The sequence below is a fragment of the Eleginops maclovinus genome, chromosome 1 (genome assembly GCF_036324505.1).
Source record: "Eleginops maclovinus isolate JMC-PN-2008 ecotype Puerto Natales chromosome 1, JC_Emac_rtc_rv5, whole genome shotgun sequence".
Taxonomy (NCBI): Eukaryota; Metazoa; Chordata; class Actinopteri; order Perciformes; family Eleginopidae; genus Eleginops; species Eleginops maclovinus.
Genome location: NC_086349.1, coordinates 21,214,789 through 21,231,347, shown reverse-complemented (window position 1 = coordinate 21,231,347; position 16,559 = coordinate 21,214,789). Strand labels below are relative to the sequence as shown.

Here is a 16,559-nt window from a genome sequence, read left to right as displayed (position 1 = left end):
TTGAATATTGTGTACAGACATTTGCACAAAATCATTCGATAAAGTCTGCATGAAAAAGTAAAATGTATTTATTCCAAACCCATTTGTTTTGTCGAATGATAATGAATTGTTCCATCTCGTCAAAAAAGGCTTATACTTATTATAAATATTGTTGCGTGGATGACTTGTATGTGCAGTCACCAGATTGTATATTGTAGAACAATTGTGAGCATTGATTTGTACAATCTTTGAAAACAAAGTTGTTTCTGAAACATATCATCTAAGAAGTTGCCATTGAGTCTTAAATTGGCATTTTCTCCTGCAGTACTTCTTCAATCTTCAGATATAATACCACACAGTGTCCCAGCTTCTGGGCAGCAGATTATAGAAACATAGCTCCGGCAGAGGGGTTTACCTCTCACTCTACCAGATCTAAAATTGGCCACCAAAATGAAACACACAGTATTGCATTCTTGCTCCTCCTCACATCTGCAGCACATCCCATACAGACACAGAACCAGATCTAATCCCTGGCTGTCAGCCACAACACTGTACATTTACCACACATACATGAAGGCAGCATTTGCTATAAAGATTTGAAGATCGAGAAAGCGGCTACAACGCTTCACTGCTTCATGTTTAAGGCCACCGCAAACATAAATCATAAGACCCCATTCGATAAAAGGAAGCACTAGATGTGATTGTTGCTGGATGTGTGCTGTTTCTCATCTCATCACCCTCATAGAAGCACCACAGTTTTCCTGTCGAGGTTTTGCTGATTATCTCAGAGCGGGTCTGAATAACAGTGATCTTGTTTAAACACAGCCATGTGCCTTTGCTCATTGTCCAGAAAAAAAACATGGCTTCACATTTTTTGTAGGAAAGCCTGGGTTGGGCGATGCATTTTAATGGCTTCCCATAGTCATTGACTGAAAGGCTTTAATACACGGCTGCCAGCTCCATGCCGTTAGTCTCCAAAACACACACACGCCTTATTAAATATGTATTCGAAGTTGCACTGAATCTCTCTGGAGACTTGGCCTGTTTAGTTCAAAGTAAGGTCTGGTGAAGGTTTTTTTTTAGCTTTCTCTTACTACACACTCGATGAAATTACTTGTTCATTACTGCATTTGGTGTTTTCTTTAGCAGCAATAGTCAGCAGTAGAAAACTATGATGAGAACCTTTTAGATTTCTCATCCGTTAATACAAATCACTATGTTGATGTGTTTTATATCTCATGGGAGAGTTGCCAGTGTTGCACACCATGGGTTAACCCAGCATGCTATGAATCTTTGTTGGATCAATATCCTGTTCCTACTCAGACACTGAATCAGACCTTCCTGGGTTTCATGCACTGGCCTGTAAGAGATCTCACACATTGTGGAAAAACCACTGAGGAATTCAGGCTTGACTAGCTGTCATGGTTTCAATGGCAAGGCCTAAATGTCATACCGCATTTTTGATGTGGAAGGAATATAAGCTGCCTTTGTTTAGTCCAAATCACATTGGAAGGCTGCCATTTTACTTTTACCCTTCTCAAAACAATATGGAGGCGGAGAGCAGCAGGAGGAGAAGAATCATCCACCTCCAGGTTTGGTTGTATCTTTGCGAACTTAAAGGTGATACTCTGAGTTTTCCAGAGTATGACAAATGAATAGACTAAAACCAACATACAATTGATCCTGCTATAAGTATTGTCCCTGTAGCCACTGGTTGATTATGATATCATATTATTAGATAAACAACATTGGTTTAGTTAACCACAAGCTTCATTCTGCAGTTGGAATTACTCCTAAACAAATTAACCATTTACTTCTTTTTATGTAGTATTTACCAATAACAACAATGCACCGGAAAGTAGTTAGCCTTTTTAAAAGTGTATCTACATATTAATCATCAAGATGTCTGCCATCATAGGGATAAAATGAAAGGGAAATAAAGTCAGAAAGTATAGAGAAACAGACTAACACATGTTTGATAACTAGAGACCATCTTGTGGTGGGATTACACCAGCTGAGACGCCAGATAAGGTGGAAATAAGAAGACATCCAAGAGGGAATGTCATTTTCACTTTGGTGTTATTTAACACTTAACACATATATAGGCACAAATTACACAAACATGCACAGACAGGAGCTATACACATGTATTAAAGGAGCGATGGGCTGAGCATAAGGTGCCACGAGCAGTAACGAGTTTGTTGACTGGCTCAAGTACATTTCAGCGAGACCCAGTTTGCACAGTGGCACTACAGATTCTTGGGGATAATTGACCCTGCAACCCTATGGTCTCCAAGACAAGTCTCCACTGTCTGAGCAACGTCTGCCCAGAAATACGACAGCATTTGATTTATTTCTTCACACCAAAGAGTAATCGAGTGCCAATGACCCCTATACGCCCCCTTGTTTGGACCTCGGCCATCTTTTAACTCAACCTTCATTTTGTTCTCAACTACACATCTGTCGAGTTGTGACACGGACTTCGTCCAGAGATATATATATATAACACCTGACAATAACTCAAAATGGCCTCTCTGGTACTTCCCAATACAGTAGGTAAAACAATACCATCCTCGCAGACTCCACTTGTAAATATCACTTAAAGTTTGTACACTTAATCAACCTGCACCCAAAAGTGAAGATATCAAGGTGTCGGGTGATGTGATTGTGTCATCTTTCTTCATGTGGGTTTTATTGGTACAGCATGACCTCCTCTATAATTACCAGATCACTTCTAATTCAAAACCAGCGGCCATGTACTGCTGCTGAGAAATGGTGTTTCCACAGACAGTAAAACAAATTATATTCCTCTCTCTCTCTCTCTCTCTCTCTCTCATTGTATGTATTGAAATTACTAAAAGCCAGCCCTCTCTCTTTTCCTCTCTCCCTTCCATTTTCTCTTTTTTGATTGAGATTTTATTGATTTCTTGTTCAAGTGCTCATTGCTGGCCAGCAAGGAGGGTGATTCACTTAGGGGACAATGATAATTCTCTGTGTCACACAGTAATACCCAAAGGGCCGTAAACCGTCTGGGTCAGCGTTGGTGTAAAGCAAAAGAAGTGCGTCACATCTCATCACCAGATTTACACCCTAAAAATGCACACTCCAAAGGGGAAAAGCAATGTGAGGTTAAGGGTCTGGGTGCTGACACTTCTGCAGTATTTTTACTAAGATTTATTTATTTTTTAAGCCTTTTTTGAGATTATTTACACATGAGCATCCTCAAAAAAGCCCTTTTACCCAGCTCCGTTTGCTTATATAAAGCAGTGTGAGGTCAGCAAAAGGTTTTTGGATCATACCAAAGACTACCAAATATTTATACAGCGCTATACGCCATACTCTGCTAGTCTTCCTACTGCTGTCGTAGGATTAAAATCTTCCTTGATGACAGAAGGAGTAGTGCAAGTCCAGAGACATAATTCAGATAAATGAACAGAGATGGCAAGGGAGAAAGACACTCAGCAGCACAGTATTGCTGCGGTAAGCACACAGCAAATGCAAGGCTTTTTCCTGCCTTTGTCTTAATATCTAGTACAGTAAGTCATTTTTCTCTTTGATGACTTATTTACATTCACTCTTGTTTTATGCAGTTGCAGCTCAGGGACATATCTGAGCAGTGTGGAGTCCCCTAGCAGCTGTGCTGTATGTTCGAGGGTGTGGGTGCCGGTCGGACAGCAGAGCATATGGATGCTTTTGGATTGCTCTTATGCATTGGACCGGGGGACAGATTGCTGCATACAGCACCTTGTGAGCAGCATCACAAATCAGCCGGCCGAGTAGTGAGAGCTGGAGTGGACGGAGAGATGGAAGATCGAGAGAAAGCGGGAGAGGGGGAAAAAGGGGAGGGGAGGGGGATCCTTTCAGTGACAGAGATAGAAAGAGTGGAAAGAGGGAGAGGAGGAGGGGATTGAGAGAAACCGAGGTGGGGGTAGTCACCAAGAGAATGAGTGAGTGAGCGTGTGTGTACGTGTGTGTGTGAGAACAAGTAGTGCTGCAGTGGAAACAGTGCGAGGAGGACTGCAGTTTCTGGTGCGAATGGGAGAGCGGTGGAGGGACGTTATTAAGGCATTGTTGCATTAACCCTAAGTGCCTCTTCGGTGAATGGGTTAGCCTTTTGTGGAGAACAGGATTACAGGATTTCAGAAGTGCTGGTAAGGGCGTATTTCAACTCTCTTCACAGCATCGCTTCAACACTTCCTTTGAGGAATCTAGACTTCTAGGCATTACAGGCTGGATGTGCCGAATGTAGTTTTAACATGCTGTATCTAAATAGCTTGTGTCGGTTTTACCATGGTGCTGTGTGCATGTTGCTCTCTGGCGCATGTGGTCCAAAGTTTACTCTAAGCTGATTCATAAGCCTCGTGAAGGGAATACTGTGTCCTGATCTGCACTAGGATCCAGCTGTGGACCTTGTCTTCACCTATTTACTTTGCAATCCGTTATGATTCCTCACCAGGCACTGGTTTTAGATTTAGGGGGATGTAGCTCTGGATCAAATTATTCTCATTGATCATGCCTCATTTAGCTCGCCTGGTGGGTGTAGTACCTCTTTCCTGGAGATTGTCCAGGAGGCTGCCCTGCTGACAGATGCTCTGCTTACCCCTGTAGGTACTCTGGCGTCTTTTGCAAACCTCCCTGAACACGTAAAAAACAAACAACTGGAGCCAAATAAATAGTACATCACATTAATACACCTCAGGTGTAATGCATTATAATAAAATGTCACAAAACAGACTCATGCTACGGTTGTCTGTATCTTTTGAGAGTGATAAGTCAGACATAAAAAGAGGCTGACAGTTGTGCTGAGGAGTATGGAGAGTGGAGGGTGGGGATTTTATAAAGTGCTGCAGGATGCTCTTTTTTTCTGCTGTCTCTCATGGGACATATAGCACAGGCAGCACTGAGGTGACAGTACCAAGGACAAAACCTATCTTGGGCTTCTATACGTCTTACTAATAAACCTATTGCTGGCTCTTGTGGGTGTGCATCAGGCTCATCATTAACACAACAGAGTTTTCATTATAATACATTAAATTCACATTCATTTTAACAGACTGACTAAAAATAGATAGGGTATTTTATGACTGGGCACCTGAGGTTTTTAGCCAAAACAAGTCCAAATATAACACAATTCTCACATTATGCATAAATATAATTATTCCGTCCTGAGGTAACGTCTTGAAATATGAACCTGGTTTAGTCTCTCCCCGGGGTCTCTCGAGTTGTAATTATCATTATTACAGTCAATGGCTTGTGTTTGGCGCTGTCACATGATCACTCAGGTTTCAGGAGTAAAGTAAACAAACAAAGTGTGGAGGATGTGAAGACACATACAGCTGGGTATATATACAATGACTGCCTACATGTTTACTCCTCAAATATCCAAAGTGCAGGAGACTATTTGATACCGAAAAAAGCTTTGAAGGTTCGGTTTTTGTCAGGCTCTAAAACATTCAGGCAGGCTCATTAAGTCCGTACCTCAGGCTGCCGCTCCCATTGGCTGTCACACTGAGAAATACTCTCCGAGTCTCTCATACATAACCAGAAAAACTGAGAGGAGGCTTTGAAGTTCACCAATCTTATTTCTTTTTTTCCTTTTGGCTCCCTGCAAGAAGGCAGCTGGTGCCCGATTGCTGAGAACTGCTCAAAGAAGAAAGGATTCGGTGCAGCCTCCCAGAGTGTCTTACTTGAGTGGCTGTGCCCTTTTGCACCCACATAACCTTTGTTTTTTTAACTTCCTGGTGCTTCATTAGGTTGACATGTTTCTTTATCTGCTTTTACTTTAAAGTAGTCCACAAGCAGAAGCATGTTCAAAATGACAAAGCCACCCATATTGGACTCGGAAAATGAGTCAGTCATTTTGTCTCTCTGACACATTAACACAACTATGATTGGTATTGCTCAGGCGCAGTCAGCATCTCACTCCAGGAGAGAGGTTTGCCTTCCCAGTCCTGGCCTCAGTCCATTTGATGGCAACCGACGGCAGAGAGCTTTGGTGTTAAACGGTCAGACGCTGTCACCAGTCACAGCTTCCTGCTGCGCTGATGGGACATTTTCACCACTCCTTAATCTTCAGAGGGAGAAAAACATGCCAATTTTGTTTGAGACCTCTAGCAACATTTTTTTTTTTGCACCATCTAGCCTCTTGGAGGAGAGGATTTGTGATGGTCACAGAGAGCGTCCTATAGAGCAGGGTAACACTTTGCTGTGGAGAAACAAGTTTTCACTGTGTTTCATCATACTGAGGATGTGTTGTGTAAAGCCTACGATGTTGCAGCAAAACATTTGAATTTAAGATTCCCGTCATGGAAAGTTGAAGATCTGTTCATTACTTGGTTTAAATGAACAGTTTGACATTTTTGAAAATACACTCAATTGCTTTATATAGATGAGAAATGAGATACTATTATTATTTCTTTGCCACTAGCTGCCAGTTAGCTTAGCTTAGCACAAGCCTAAAAAGCACGGGGGAACAGTAAGCATGGCTCCCCCAACAATAACCAACCAGCAACACCTAGGATCACTACCTAACATATTTTATCTTGGTTGTATTATCAGGTTAAATCCTAAGTGTAAAAGTGAGAAACATCTGTTTTAAAGGGGTCACATGTCATGGCAACTTCCTGGAGTCTCAACTGGTTGCCTGGCAACAGCTCATGCCCCATCAAAAATAATCTGCTACATATAAATGGTGAATTGTATTTTTATTTGCCCAGGATTAAGGAATTGCTATTAGACGTGTTAAATACAGAGATTTAAAGGGACTTTTCCTTTGAACAGAGCCAAGCTAACGGTTTCCCTTTGTTTTCATAGTTTATGCTAAGCTATGCTAACTGGTATCTGGTTTTAGCTAAGTATATCATTGGCAGACATAAAAGTGATATCTATCTTCTTATCAAAGTCTCAACTTGAAAGTGAACAAGCATACCTCCCAAACTATTCATTTGAAGATATGTTTTACTTACTCAAGATATTTCGTCCCTACATGTCTTCCTTCTCAAAACTGTCAGTAGATGCGGCCTATCTGCAGTGCTGCAGAAGCCCTCTCCTCTTTCACAGTTTCTCCACACAGCCTTACATGCAGATTGGGTCACTATCTCTGTGACAGAATGATTAATCGACCTATCAGGGGACGGGGAAAGGGGTTGTGCTGAGGGGGGAGAGGGAGGATGTATGGCAACTGGCTGTAAATGATCCCTGTAGCAGCATTAAGACTCTGGCGCCTCCCACCTCCTTTTCAAGGGTGCCTCTTGATAATAGCTGAGTCACATTCAGCTGCAGGTGAGAATAAGCATGGTTTTATCTTCAAAAGCAGGATTGTAAATGAGCCTCTCTGGACTGCTCGTTGGGTCAGCACACAATAGATATATGAGGAAGAGGTTCTCTCATTCTCTTCAGTGAGACGATGCACAAGGCACCTTTTGACATCTTTATCTCGGTTGTTGCCCCTCAGATCAGCAGTGGCAACAGCAGGATTTCCTGATGCACTTCTACTTTGTTGATAAAGGTGTAATTGCCATGTTGACATCTCTGATTGATAGTCGCAGCCTTTTTCTTCTGGTTGCTTGTATTGTGTAGTTTGAATTCTGAGTGTTTGTGCAGCCCAGAGGCTAAACACGGGGGTCTGATGCCTCGGTAAATGTCCGGTCCTGCATAAGCAGTTCTGCTGACTGTGTTGCAGATTGCTTGCTGAGTGAATGTGAAAATGTCAGTCGGTCTGTTTGTTGGCACTGCTAAAGAGGAATGGCTACACTTTTAGCCTTTAAAAAATACAAATTATATAAATTTATCAGAATCAGAATACTTAATTTATCCCAGTGAATAGATTCAATTAATTGTTTCGTTTTAGAATAAAATAAACTTAAATACAATTTAAATATTTATACAATAAAGAGACTTTAAAGCATATTGTACTGCATTATATTAAAACAATTATTATGTAAAAATATGTTTTTTCTTACCTTATAAACAGTATTTTATATGGATAATATTGCTAAAAGCAGATTATTGCTCAGAATGTAAACACAGCTGTAATATAATGTGGTGTGAAAGTGTGAAACCCTTTATTATTTAATGTTATTTTAAGTTAACTCAAATGCCACAATTATAGGCTACTTCTTATAGTTTGAGGCTATATGTCTACCAAATGAAGGGACATATACACTTTCAAAAGGGGGATGGACTGCAGGATTTAGCCGATCGTTGATGTCAGCACTTGTTAGCTGAACATTGTGTTTTAATTACTGATAAGTCATTACTTCGTCCTGACAGTTGCTTGGCACTCTCCCATCGATGCATTGTGGCAGGAGACTTGAAGGCTCATGGTCAAGAGTTTCCGAATCTGGCTCTGGCACATGTTATGTACCGTGTGCTGTCTTTTTGGATTTGCTAGAGCTTTTGTCAGCCCCTTGGCTCTCCACCAATCGAATGACAAAAGAGGGAGTGTTCTGCAACTACAGTAAGCCACTTTGCAGGAATCTGTGTATGTTCATTTGACTGTGCTTGCCAGCTGAGATCTTTTCAGGAATGCACACAGGCATTAAGTACACAAGTAGTGTAGAAGAGATGTCTTTATGCCGCATGGGATCAAGGTAAAAGCAAAGAAAAATGCATCTAACAGCAGCTATAAAGACTACAATGTAAATCAACTGAGGCACCTCTCAGCTCAATATTTGGAATTACGTTGAGGGAAAGGAAGCAGATCATTTTGTAAGAGTTTGTAATGAGTTGATTTAAATAACTAAATGGCAATCTTTATAATGCATTGTTGAATATCCTTCTAAGTTCGGCTCAGGCCAAGTTCAATACAATATCTCATTCTTCCTTGAAAAACACCAAGTAGTGCAGTCATCAGTATCCCCCACAGTAATCCTATTGAAAGTCGGCCAAAATGAGACCATTATGACTTTGGGAGCCTCAAGTCCATTTCAGCAGGTGTGAATTACCATAGAGTAGCAAGAGTTCAGGAACAAAGCTGCACATTATCTCTAATTGAAACAACCCCAACCATCTCAGCTCGGCTTCCCATCTACAGTAATGCTCTGTCTGATGGATCTAATAAAATACTGTGCCCCCCATTCTCTAAATGTTCCAGTACACATTTTCAGCTGAAATGGAGACCAGACAGATCAGAGGTCAACTGTGACTCAGCATTAGTCGAGCCAATATTCTCTTCTTCGAGTGTGTTTATCATAAATTCAAGATGGCGTGATGTCTTGAGCGATTTCTAAATGATATCCTCGAGATCTTCCACAACTTGGCTCGCACCTAAAATAGCTCACTGGGATAAAGATGAAAGAGTAAGTCGGCATAGCAAATTCAAAATGAAAGCATACAAACACACACACATGCAGCTTGTCTTGAAGACATAATCAGCCCACTGTAAAATACATACCACTTCGCATAAAAAATGTATTTGCATGAAATCATCTAATTAGGATTCTTCCTACTACGTAAATAAATGACTAGCTTCTTGTACATTTCTTAAATAATCCAACCCAGTTTACTGCAGCAATCGCATTAGTGAGACTTAGAGGAAATGATGCTGCACAGGATGCTCAGCTACTACAGCTAGAGGCCAAGCACTCTACCCACCCACACATAACCTGTAATGTCACAGATGGCGGGGGCCTCAGTGGGGGCTGAATGATTTCATTGGGGACACATTATTCAGATTACTTTTTATATTTTGAGGGAACCGGTCATCTGGTGGCATTTGACGACCAATGGACGCTGCCGCTGTTTCTCTTTGAACACAACAAACCTTTTCACAGTGACTAATATTCAATACTTAATTTGCCGCCCCACTGCTCTTGACTGTTGCCCCGAGCTGCCATGAGCTGTCACATGACCTCATGAGCAGTTTCCTCTCCTTTTACAGAAGCCATTTTGAAAGTGTTTGCGTAGATATTTGAAGGTTTAAAGCTATGTAATGCAGCATGTACTGTATGTATGTAACTCGTATTTATTTGCCACTGGGAGACAGATGTGTGAAGTGGTATAGAGGCAAGTTGTAAGGGCAGAGGCGAATCAAATGGACGTCTGTTTGGAGACTGTTAATTAATTGCTGTTCGGGGTACATGTTGTCGTGTAGTGAAACAGCTGCATGACTTTAGCTCCCTCTCCTAAGGTTGTTTTATCTTGTATCTGACCTGGGTGCTAATAAGCCCGTGGTAAATCCCTCCCCCCCCCCGCTGTCACGTCTGCAGGCTGGGGTTTCCTGTCACTGTAGAGGATGTCACATAATGTGGTCAGTAGGTCATCACATGTGACATCAGACCAGGGAGCAGCGTTTCTCAGTCATGTGAGAGCAAGGACATGTACTGATTATAATTAGAGCTTGACAGGTGGGAGGTAATGAAGTAAGAGCACTTAGCCTGTAGGCTTCTTTGAGTGTTTCTAAATGACTCATATTTTTGCTTTAATGAAGATGGAGACAACATATGATGTGATAATCCATTAGGGTGCATGAGTCGGATTAAAATATCTCCTACTGATCTCATTGATCGTCCATACTCTTATTTACTGCATCAAAGTTCAGCCCATTAAATACTCTGCAATGAGCAACCCTGTAGCTTAAGGGTTAAAACGCCCAGTCATGAACCGCAAACGCCCATTAATTAGAGTACAGCTCTTATTTCCTTTCATCTCCTCAGGAAAGAATACATTAAAATATGCTGCAAGACAACTGAAATCACATCAAAGCATTGGATTGTGTTTTAATAATACAAATCGAGGTAAAAGTCATCATTTCTTATTGTTTTCTGACATTGAAAAATACATAGAAGAAGGATAGCTAAGATAGAGAATTATTTGTGTGAAAGCTATAATTTAGGAAGCTTGTAATGTATGTAAATATTGTATGTAAGGCATGATCAAGGCACATTTCCATCCCCTTTTGATGGAAAAAGTATTTTTTAATTTGGGTTTATTAATTCAGTGTTTTTTGTAATCCATTTGAAGAGGGATGTTTAACAAAAAACAATCAGTTTATTATTTTGAAATTAAAGAACCACACAACACGGCCTCTGCCAGTTCCCACTGATTGTTCCTCAAAGACTACAATAGGGTTTTTTCAAACGAAAAGGAAAGCAGTCTGCCTTCACCTTCACGTGCCTCGAGTGACATTATGTGACACGTTAAACCTTTATGTATCACATTTAATTTTTCTGTAAATCTACTGTGTTATAGGGGTTGCTGCTACACCCTGTTTGTTTGTGAACCAAAGATAAAAGTGCTTGATCCCCATCCAACCCCGAGCAGTGTGTTGAGAGATAAGGGTCAGATCATGCCCATAGCCGCGGTGCTCAGGGCTGGGAAGCCGAACCATTTTGTTTCAACACATACTGATGACTCAAACAGGAACAAAATGAGAAGCACATAGGGGGATGGAGCTGAAAACTCCCACAGATATTCAGTAATTGAGTATAACGTGAAATGCATATTGGATAAGAGGTCTATTTTTAACTTGCATTCGTCACAGGGAACGTCTCGTGTGCATGAATGCTCTTGCTTTGGGATCGCCCTGCTCCACACTTACACAGTTAAAACGGGGGCAAATGGAGGCAAAGAGCCTTGCTTTTTACATCTTAATACGAGCTTGCAGCCATCTATCTTATATTTACTTTTTTGTTTCTGCATAGTCCAGCATCCATCTAAATTTAAAGCAACGCCGCACTCCTGATTGCAATGCATTTACTGATCCAACACCTTGATCCCAACTAAAATACCTCAACAGTATTTGATGGATTGCTCTGAAATGTGGTACAGACATTTGCACACCAAGACGATGATTCCTAGACGATGATTCCTAGTGACTGTGTTGATCCCGACTTTTTTCTCTACAGTCTTTAGTTATACGTTTTCACATACCCCAGTATCTCGACACCTACAAAATAAATTGGCACAACATTTTTGGCAACATTTATCTGACTTTTCCAATAGTACCACTATGCTTTTGACATGTATGGTTTGAATAAAACGTCTCCCCAACATGTGTTTTATGTAAGAAAAACGCATTAAATCTAGCTGTTTTTGTATACAGCAGAAACAAAACTAAGAGTCTAAAGCCAAAGTTAGGGGCTAAATGCATATTGGGGGCTAATGTACGCATGCTAACAATGACAATGCTAACCTATGGATGTTTGGCAAGATTCCTTTTAACCATCTAAGTCTAGTAGGCTTATGATCTAATCTGCGAGCCTATGCAATGCTTTGTGTTTACAGATAATTAGCAAATGTTAGCATACCAACATACTAAACTTAGATGGTTGAAATTAATCTAGCTAAACATCCACGTCAGCATTAGCCCTTGATTGTGCATTTTAAAGTTCCTATCGTGGCTTTAGACTGTTATTTTTGTTTCTGTAATATACATGTTATGAAAAACCGCAAGATTTAATACCTAGCATTTTAGTCTTCGTTTAGAGTTCATTATGGGTCTACTTGATATTCAGAAGGTTACGCTTGTTGAAATAGAAATGCTGTGCATTTTGGCCGCCTTATAATTTATAACAAAAGACTAGCACTTCCTTCTTCACAGAAAAGAGTGTTTTATATGGTTGATTTGTCTGGAGTGACCACTAATAGCTGACTGTGAAGCAGGACTAATGGCTGTCATAGAACAATAGCATAAGTCTGTGTCCTCTCTGTCCGTCCTCATTGTCGCCCTCAGAGTGGAGGAGATAAAATGTTGGTGCACATATCCATGAATGTTAATTTAATCGGTCTGGCCTGGTCTGATGTGAGGGGGCAAACCGGATAAAAAGCACATAAACCTCAGATTCAATTGGATGCTTTTCACAAGTAACAATATCTACAGTAATGTTTAATATAGAGTGGAGACAGTGGGGTCTCTGTTGCTGATTTATTGAGGATCATACTTATTTCTAAATGTTTTCAAGGACTCTAAGGAGTGCATGTAGTTCAGTTTCCATAAGACGTTGGGTGTTTAACATCAGCCTACATAACAGCAGCACTTATGCAGCAGAGATTTATATTTTAAGATATTTAAACCTGCTCTGGCCCCTTTAATAATATAAGCTCATCCATCCCCCTGTCAGGCTCAATTTAAATAATTTATACGCCGCAAAAAATAGAGGCAGAATCTCTGGCAGCAACTTGGAGAATTGGCACTTGAAAAATAGGATATTCCGCTCATATTTTTTGCCCGTACAAAGATAAATCTAATAAAATCAACAGCAGAAGTATCCTCTTGTTATGCTTGTCATCTTTCTCTGCTTTCTGAAAGGAGGTCTCGCCCGATCACTCATCACTCTGTCGGCAGGCTGCTTTCAGCTGCACTTGTCACACTGTGATTTCTGGAACCGATAAGAGCTCTGATTGAACATTTGTTTGGCCTGCGGAAACACCACCGGAGACCGACTTGTAGTTGTTCATTTATACGGTTAAACATCTTTCCTGGTCAGGCACTGTTGGCCTGAGTACAGGCTCCAGACAAAAACCATGAGAATTGATAGTTATTTCTCATAAATACTGTCAGTAAATCACTGTCCAGTGACCCTCACAACACTAAAGTATGTTGGAAAGTGGCAGACTGTGGTGTAGACGTAATAATCCATCATCTGATGAAATGTATTCTTGTGCACTTCCTCAGTGGAAATGGATTGAATGTAACAAAGCCAAAGGGTTCAGACCTTGGCTGAGTCATAAAAAAACTTTGCCTCAGTTTATGGCACTTCCTGTATTGTCATGGAGGATAAATGTGAAGCTCTTTTGATATAGCACTTGATCATACAGAAGACAATATGTCAGATTAACAGATATCTTGACAAACGATTTGTCACTCGTCACCGTTCCTTTATTAGTCACATCATATATTACTCTATTTAAGAATATTTTTTCTGTGTTATACTGCTGCAGTCTTTGTATAAAACATGATATTTTTGTTAAGTTTGAGCATCACTTGAAACATAAAAGGAATTTCCTTTCTATCTAGAATGAAGATGCGATCAGAAATGTCTGTGTGTGATTGCTTTTGTGCATATTTCTGCATAATATTTACGTAAGCGCTACCTTTTGCCACAGTATCCAGAACAGTATGTCAAAAGCTTCAATAGAAAAATGTAAAAAGTGTTACCCATATCATTTTCTTTTCTACTATGCATCTCACTACTAGAATAGAGTGCAGAACAGACGACACTAAAGACATTCGTTCCTCCCGACGACTCATGTATAAACAAGTGGAGCTTGTTTATACCTGTATTAATGTTTTTTAATATTCTAATTAGTGTGACTGGGTATGATGACTGCCGTGTATGAATTAATTGCCCTTTAGTGATATTGTTTATTTGCTTTAAGGTCTACCTTTTTGCTATCAAAAAGACCTCCTGAATAAATGGAGCTGAACAAAAACTCCTTTATTTCAAAAGCTTCTGCATTAACGGAACTGGAGACACATCAGTGGCAATCTAGCAAAACTAGTTTCTGTTTGTTTGTCTGTCTGTCTGTGTTTGCTCTTGTGCTAGATGTAGAAGAAAGGATTAATGGTTCAGGCATGGACCTTTTGAAGACACACTCTCTCTCGAAAACCGTCAGCAGATGCAGGACATATCATTCATGTGTCTCTTATGCAATATGACCCTTGCTTATATACAGTGCTACAAAGAAACAAGGCATACATTTTCTACCATTCATACATACATAAGGAGTATTTTTGGATTCAGTTTTGCTAAAGGACACTTCTACCTGTAGACAGAGCATGGATCAAACAACCAAACTCTAATCTACCACCTGACCTACACGCTCCTTTTGATCCTTTTTCATTATTGAGAGAATTTCAGAAGACTTGAGAGTGAAGTGGCTCCGCTAAGTGATTAATTAAGATGCCATTCTTAAAAAACAAAGAAGCACTATTAACATGATACTCCACAAATGTTCTCCATCCATCAGAGCGCTCAAGTTAAACAAACCATGACGGGTGGCCTTTTAGAAATCCGACATAAACAATTCTATCATTTAATTTTCTCTGATGGATTAATGGATTTCTCTGATGGATTTTTTGGTTGTATTTTTCTGATGGATGTATCATTATGTACTTCATAATGTGTGTGTTGTCATTATTTTCTCCATTTAATATAGCTTTGAACATACATTTGCACAACAAACTTTAATCCTGTGTATGATTTTTCTTTTCAAATGATTCAAAAATGTGAAAATCAGCCAAATGACTTCATTGATCCATCGTCGAAAGTTGCGTTTGGATTTTGACGCACAAGTGGCACATAATAATGGCTCTAGCCTGTCTTAATCAAAGTGTTTTCATGCTGTCTTTCAGGGACCTTGTGTGCAGCCTAAATGACGAAGTGGAACTTGTTCAAGCACCAGACAACGCCCATGGTAGCTGCTAACCCAACGGGGGCCAGTGCTTTGACTGTGACTCCAGCCCCTGTTGCATTAGTCTCCACTGACAACTCCACCGAGCCCGTCGAAAAGAACGATGGCTTCGACGAGATCAAAAACAAATTCCTCAACGAAATCGACAAGATCCCACGTGAGTGCCACACAAAACACCAAATCTGTTCCGATCAACCAACCTGTATTAATGTGACTCCCAGCAATGATTTTGGAATGAGATTTACTCTTTAGCTGCGGGGCTTTGGCAGCCTCATAATGTCTTTATTCAGTATTGATCACTGGCTGCCCTTCCTAATGGCAGCGAAATCTAATTTTCACCCAATGTAATTGCTAATCTTGCACCTTTTACTAAATATATTTGGCCCAGGACATGACATGAAGTAGGGCTAAATGATTGGTTGGTCAAATGTCAAAGTATTTGCTTCTCTCTTCTCTTTCTGGGTGTGGATGTGCCGTCTATACATTGGTCTGTATGTTCTCCTCAGTGCCGTCCTGGGCCATCATTGCCATTGCCGTGGTCGCTGCTTTACTCATTCTAACATGCTGCTTCTGCATCATCAAGAAATGCTGTTGCAAGAAGAAGAAGAACAAGAAGGGCAAGAAGGGGAAGGGGGACATGGGAATGAAGAACCTGAAAGGGGGAGAGGTATGTTTTTCCGGGGGAGGCCATATCACGGCCAAGGGGATTTATACCTATACTGTATATGAAGCAAAGCAAAGCTAACCTGGTTATGAGGGTGTTATGTAACAGCTATGGGGCTTTGATACGGGAATAGAGAGAAACATGCATGTCGTGATATGTTTGCCTCAGCCAATATGACAGCAGTAGCCCTTGTGATACATATTTTATTCTAGTTTCCTGTTTGTGATGTATTAGATTTCATATTGTTTATACAGACTCTGCTGGATTTCTAACCCAGTCAGTGTATTCTCCGCAGGTGTTAAATATATTCTTTATCCACCATAATTATTTTTCATTTTTATCTTTCTTTTTTTTCTGTTATTTAATGTTTTTGTCATTAATGTTATTGTTGCTCTTTCTCTCACTTATGCTTTGGGCTTTGAGTGGAAAATGACAGGACTCTTATCTATTCAGCCCGACCATTGTTTCCCCTAGTCATTAAAGAGTAATTATGAAAATTAGCCATTAGCACAATGCTGTTGTTCTTGGGCCTATAATTATTATTCCTTTTTCCACATACATG

At 40.3% G+C, this 16,559-nt stretch overlaps 1 protein-coding gene across 4 annotated transcripts in view; it reads left to right on the top strand.

Moving 5' to 3' along the window:
- The window catches only part of LOC134870015 (synaptotagmin-2-like), a 57,972-nt gene that overhangs the window by 28,036 nt on the left and 13,377 nt on the right, over positions 1-16,559 (top strand). For 3 of the 4 annotated variants that reach the window (XM_063892126.1, XM_063892283.1, XM_063892046.1), the window contains exons 4-5: positions 15,275-15,490; positions 15,840-16,000. In XM_063892126.1, the coding sequence (XP_063748196.1) occupies positions 15,295-15,490; positions 15,840-16,000 (357 nt within the window). In that variant the 5' untranslated portion in view covers positions 15,275-15,294. Of the gene's footprint in view, positions 1-3,903; positions 4,131-15,274; positions 15,491-15,839; positions 16,001-16,559 lie in introns of those variants that run through there. The other variant, XM_063892211.1, reaches the window with a different exon arrangement.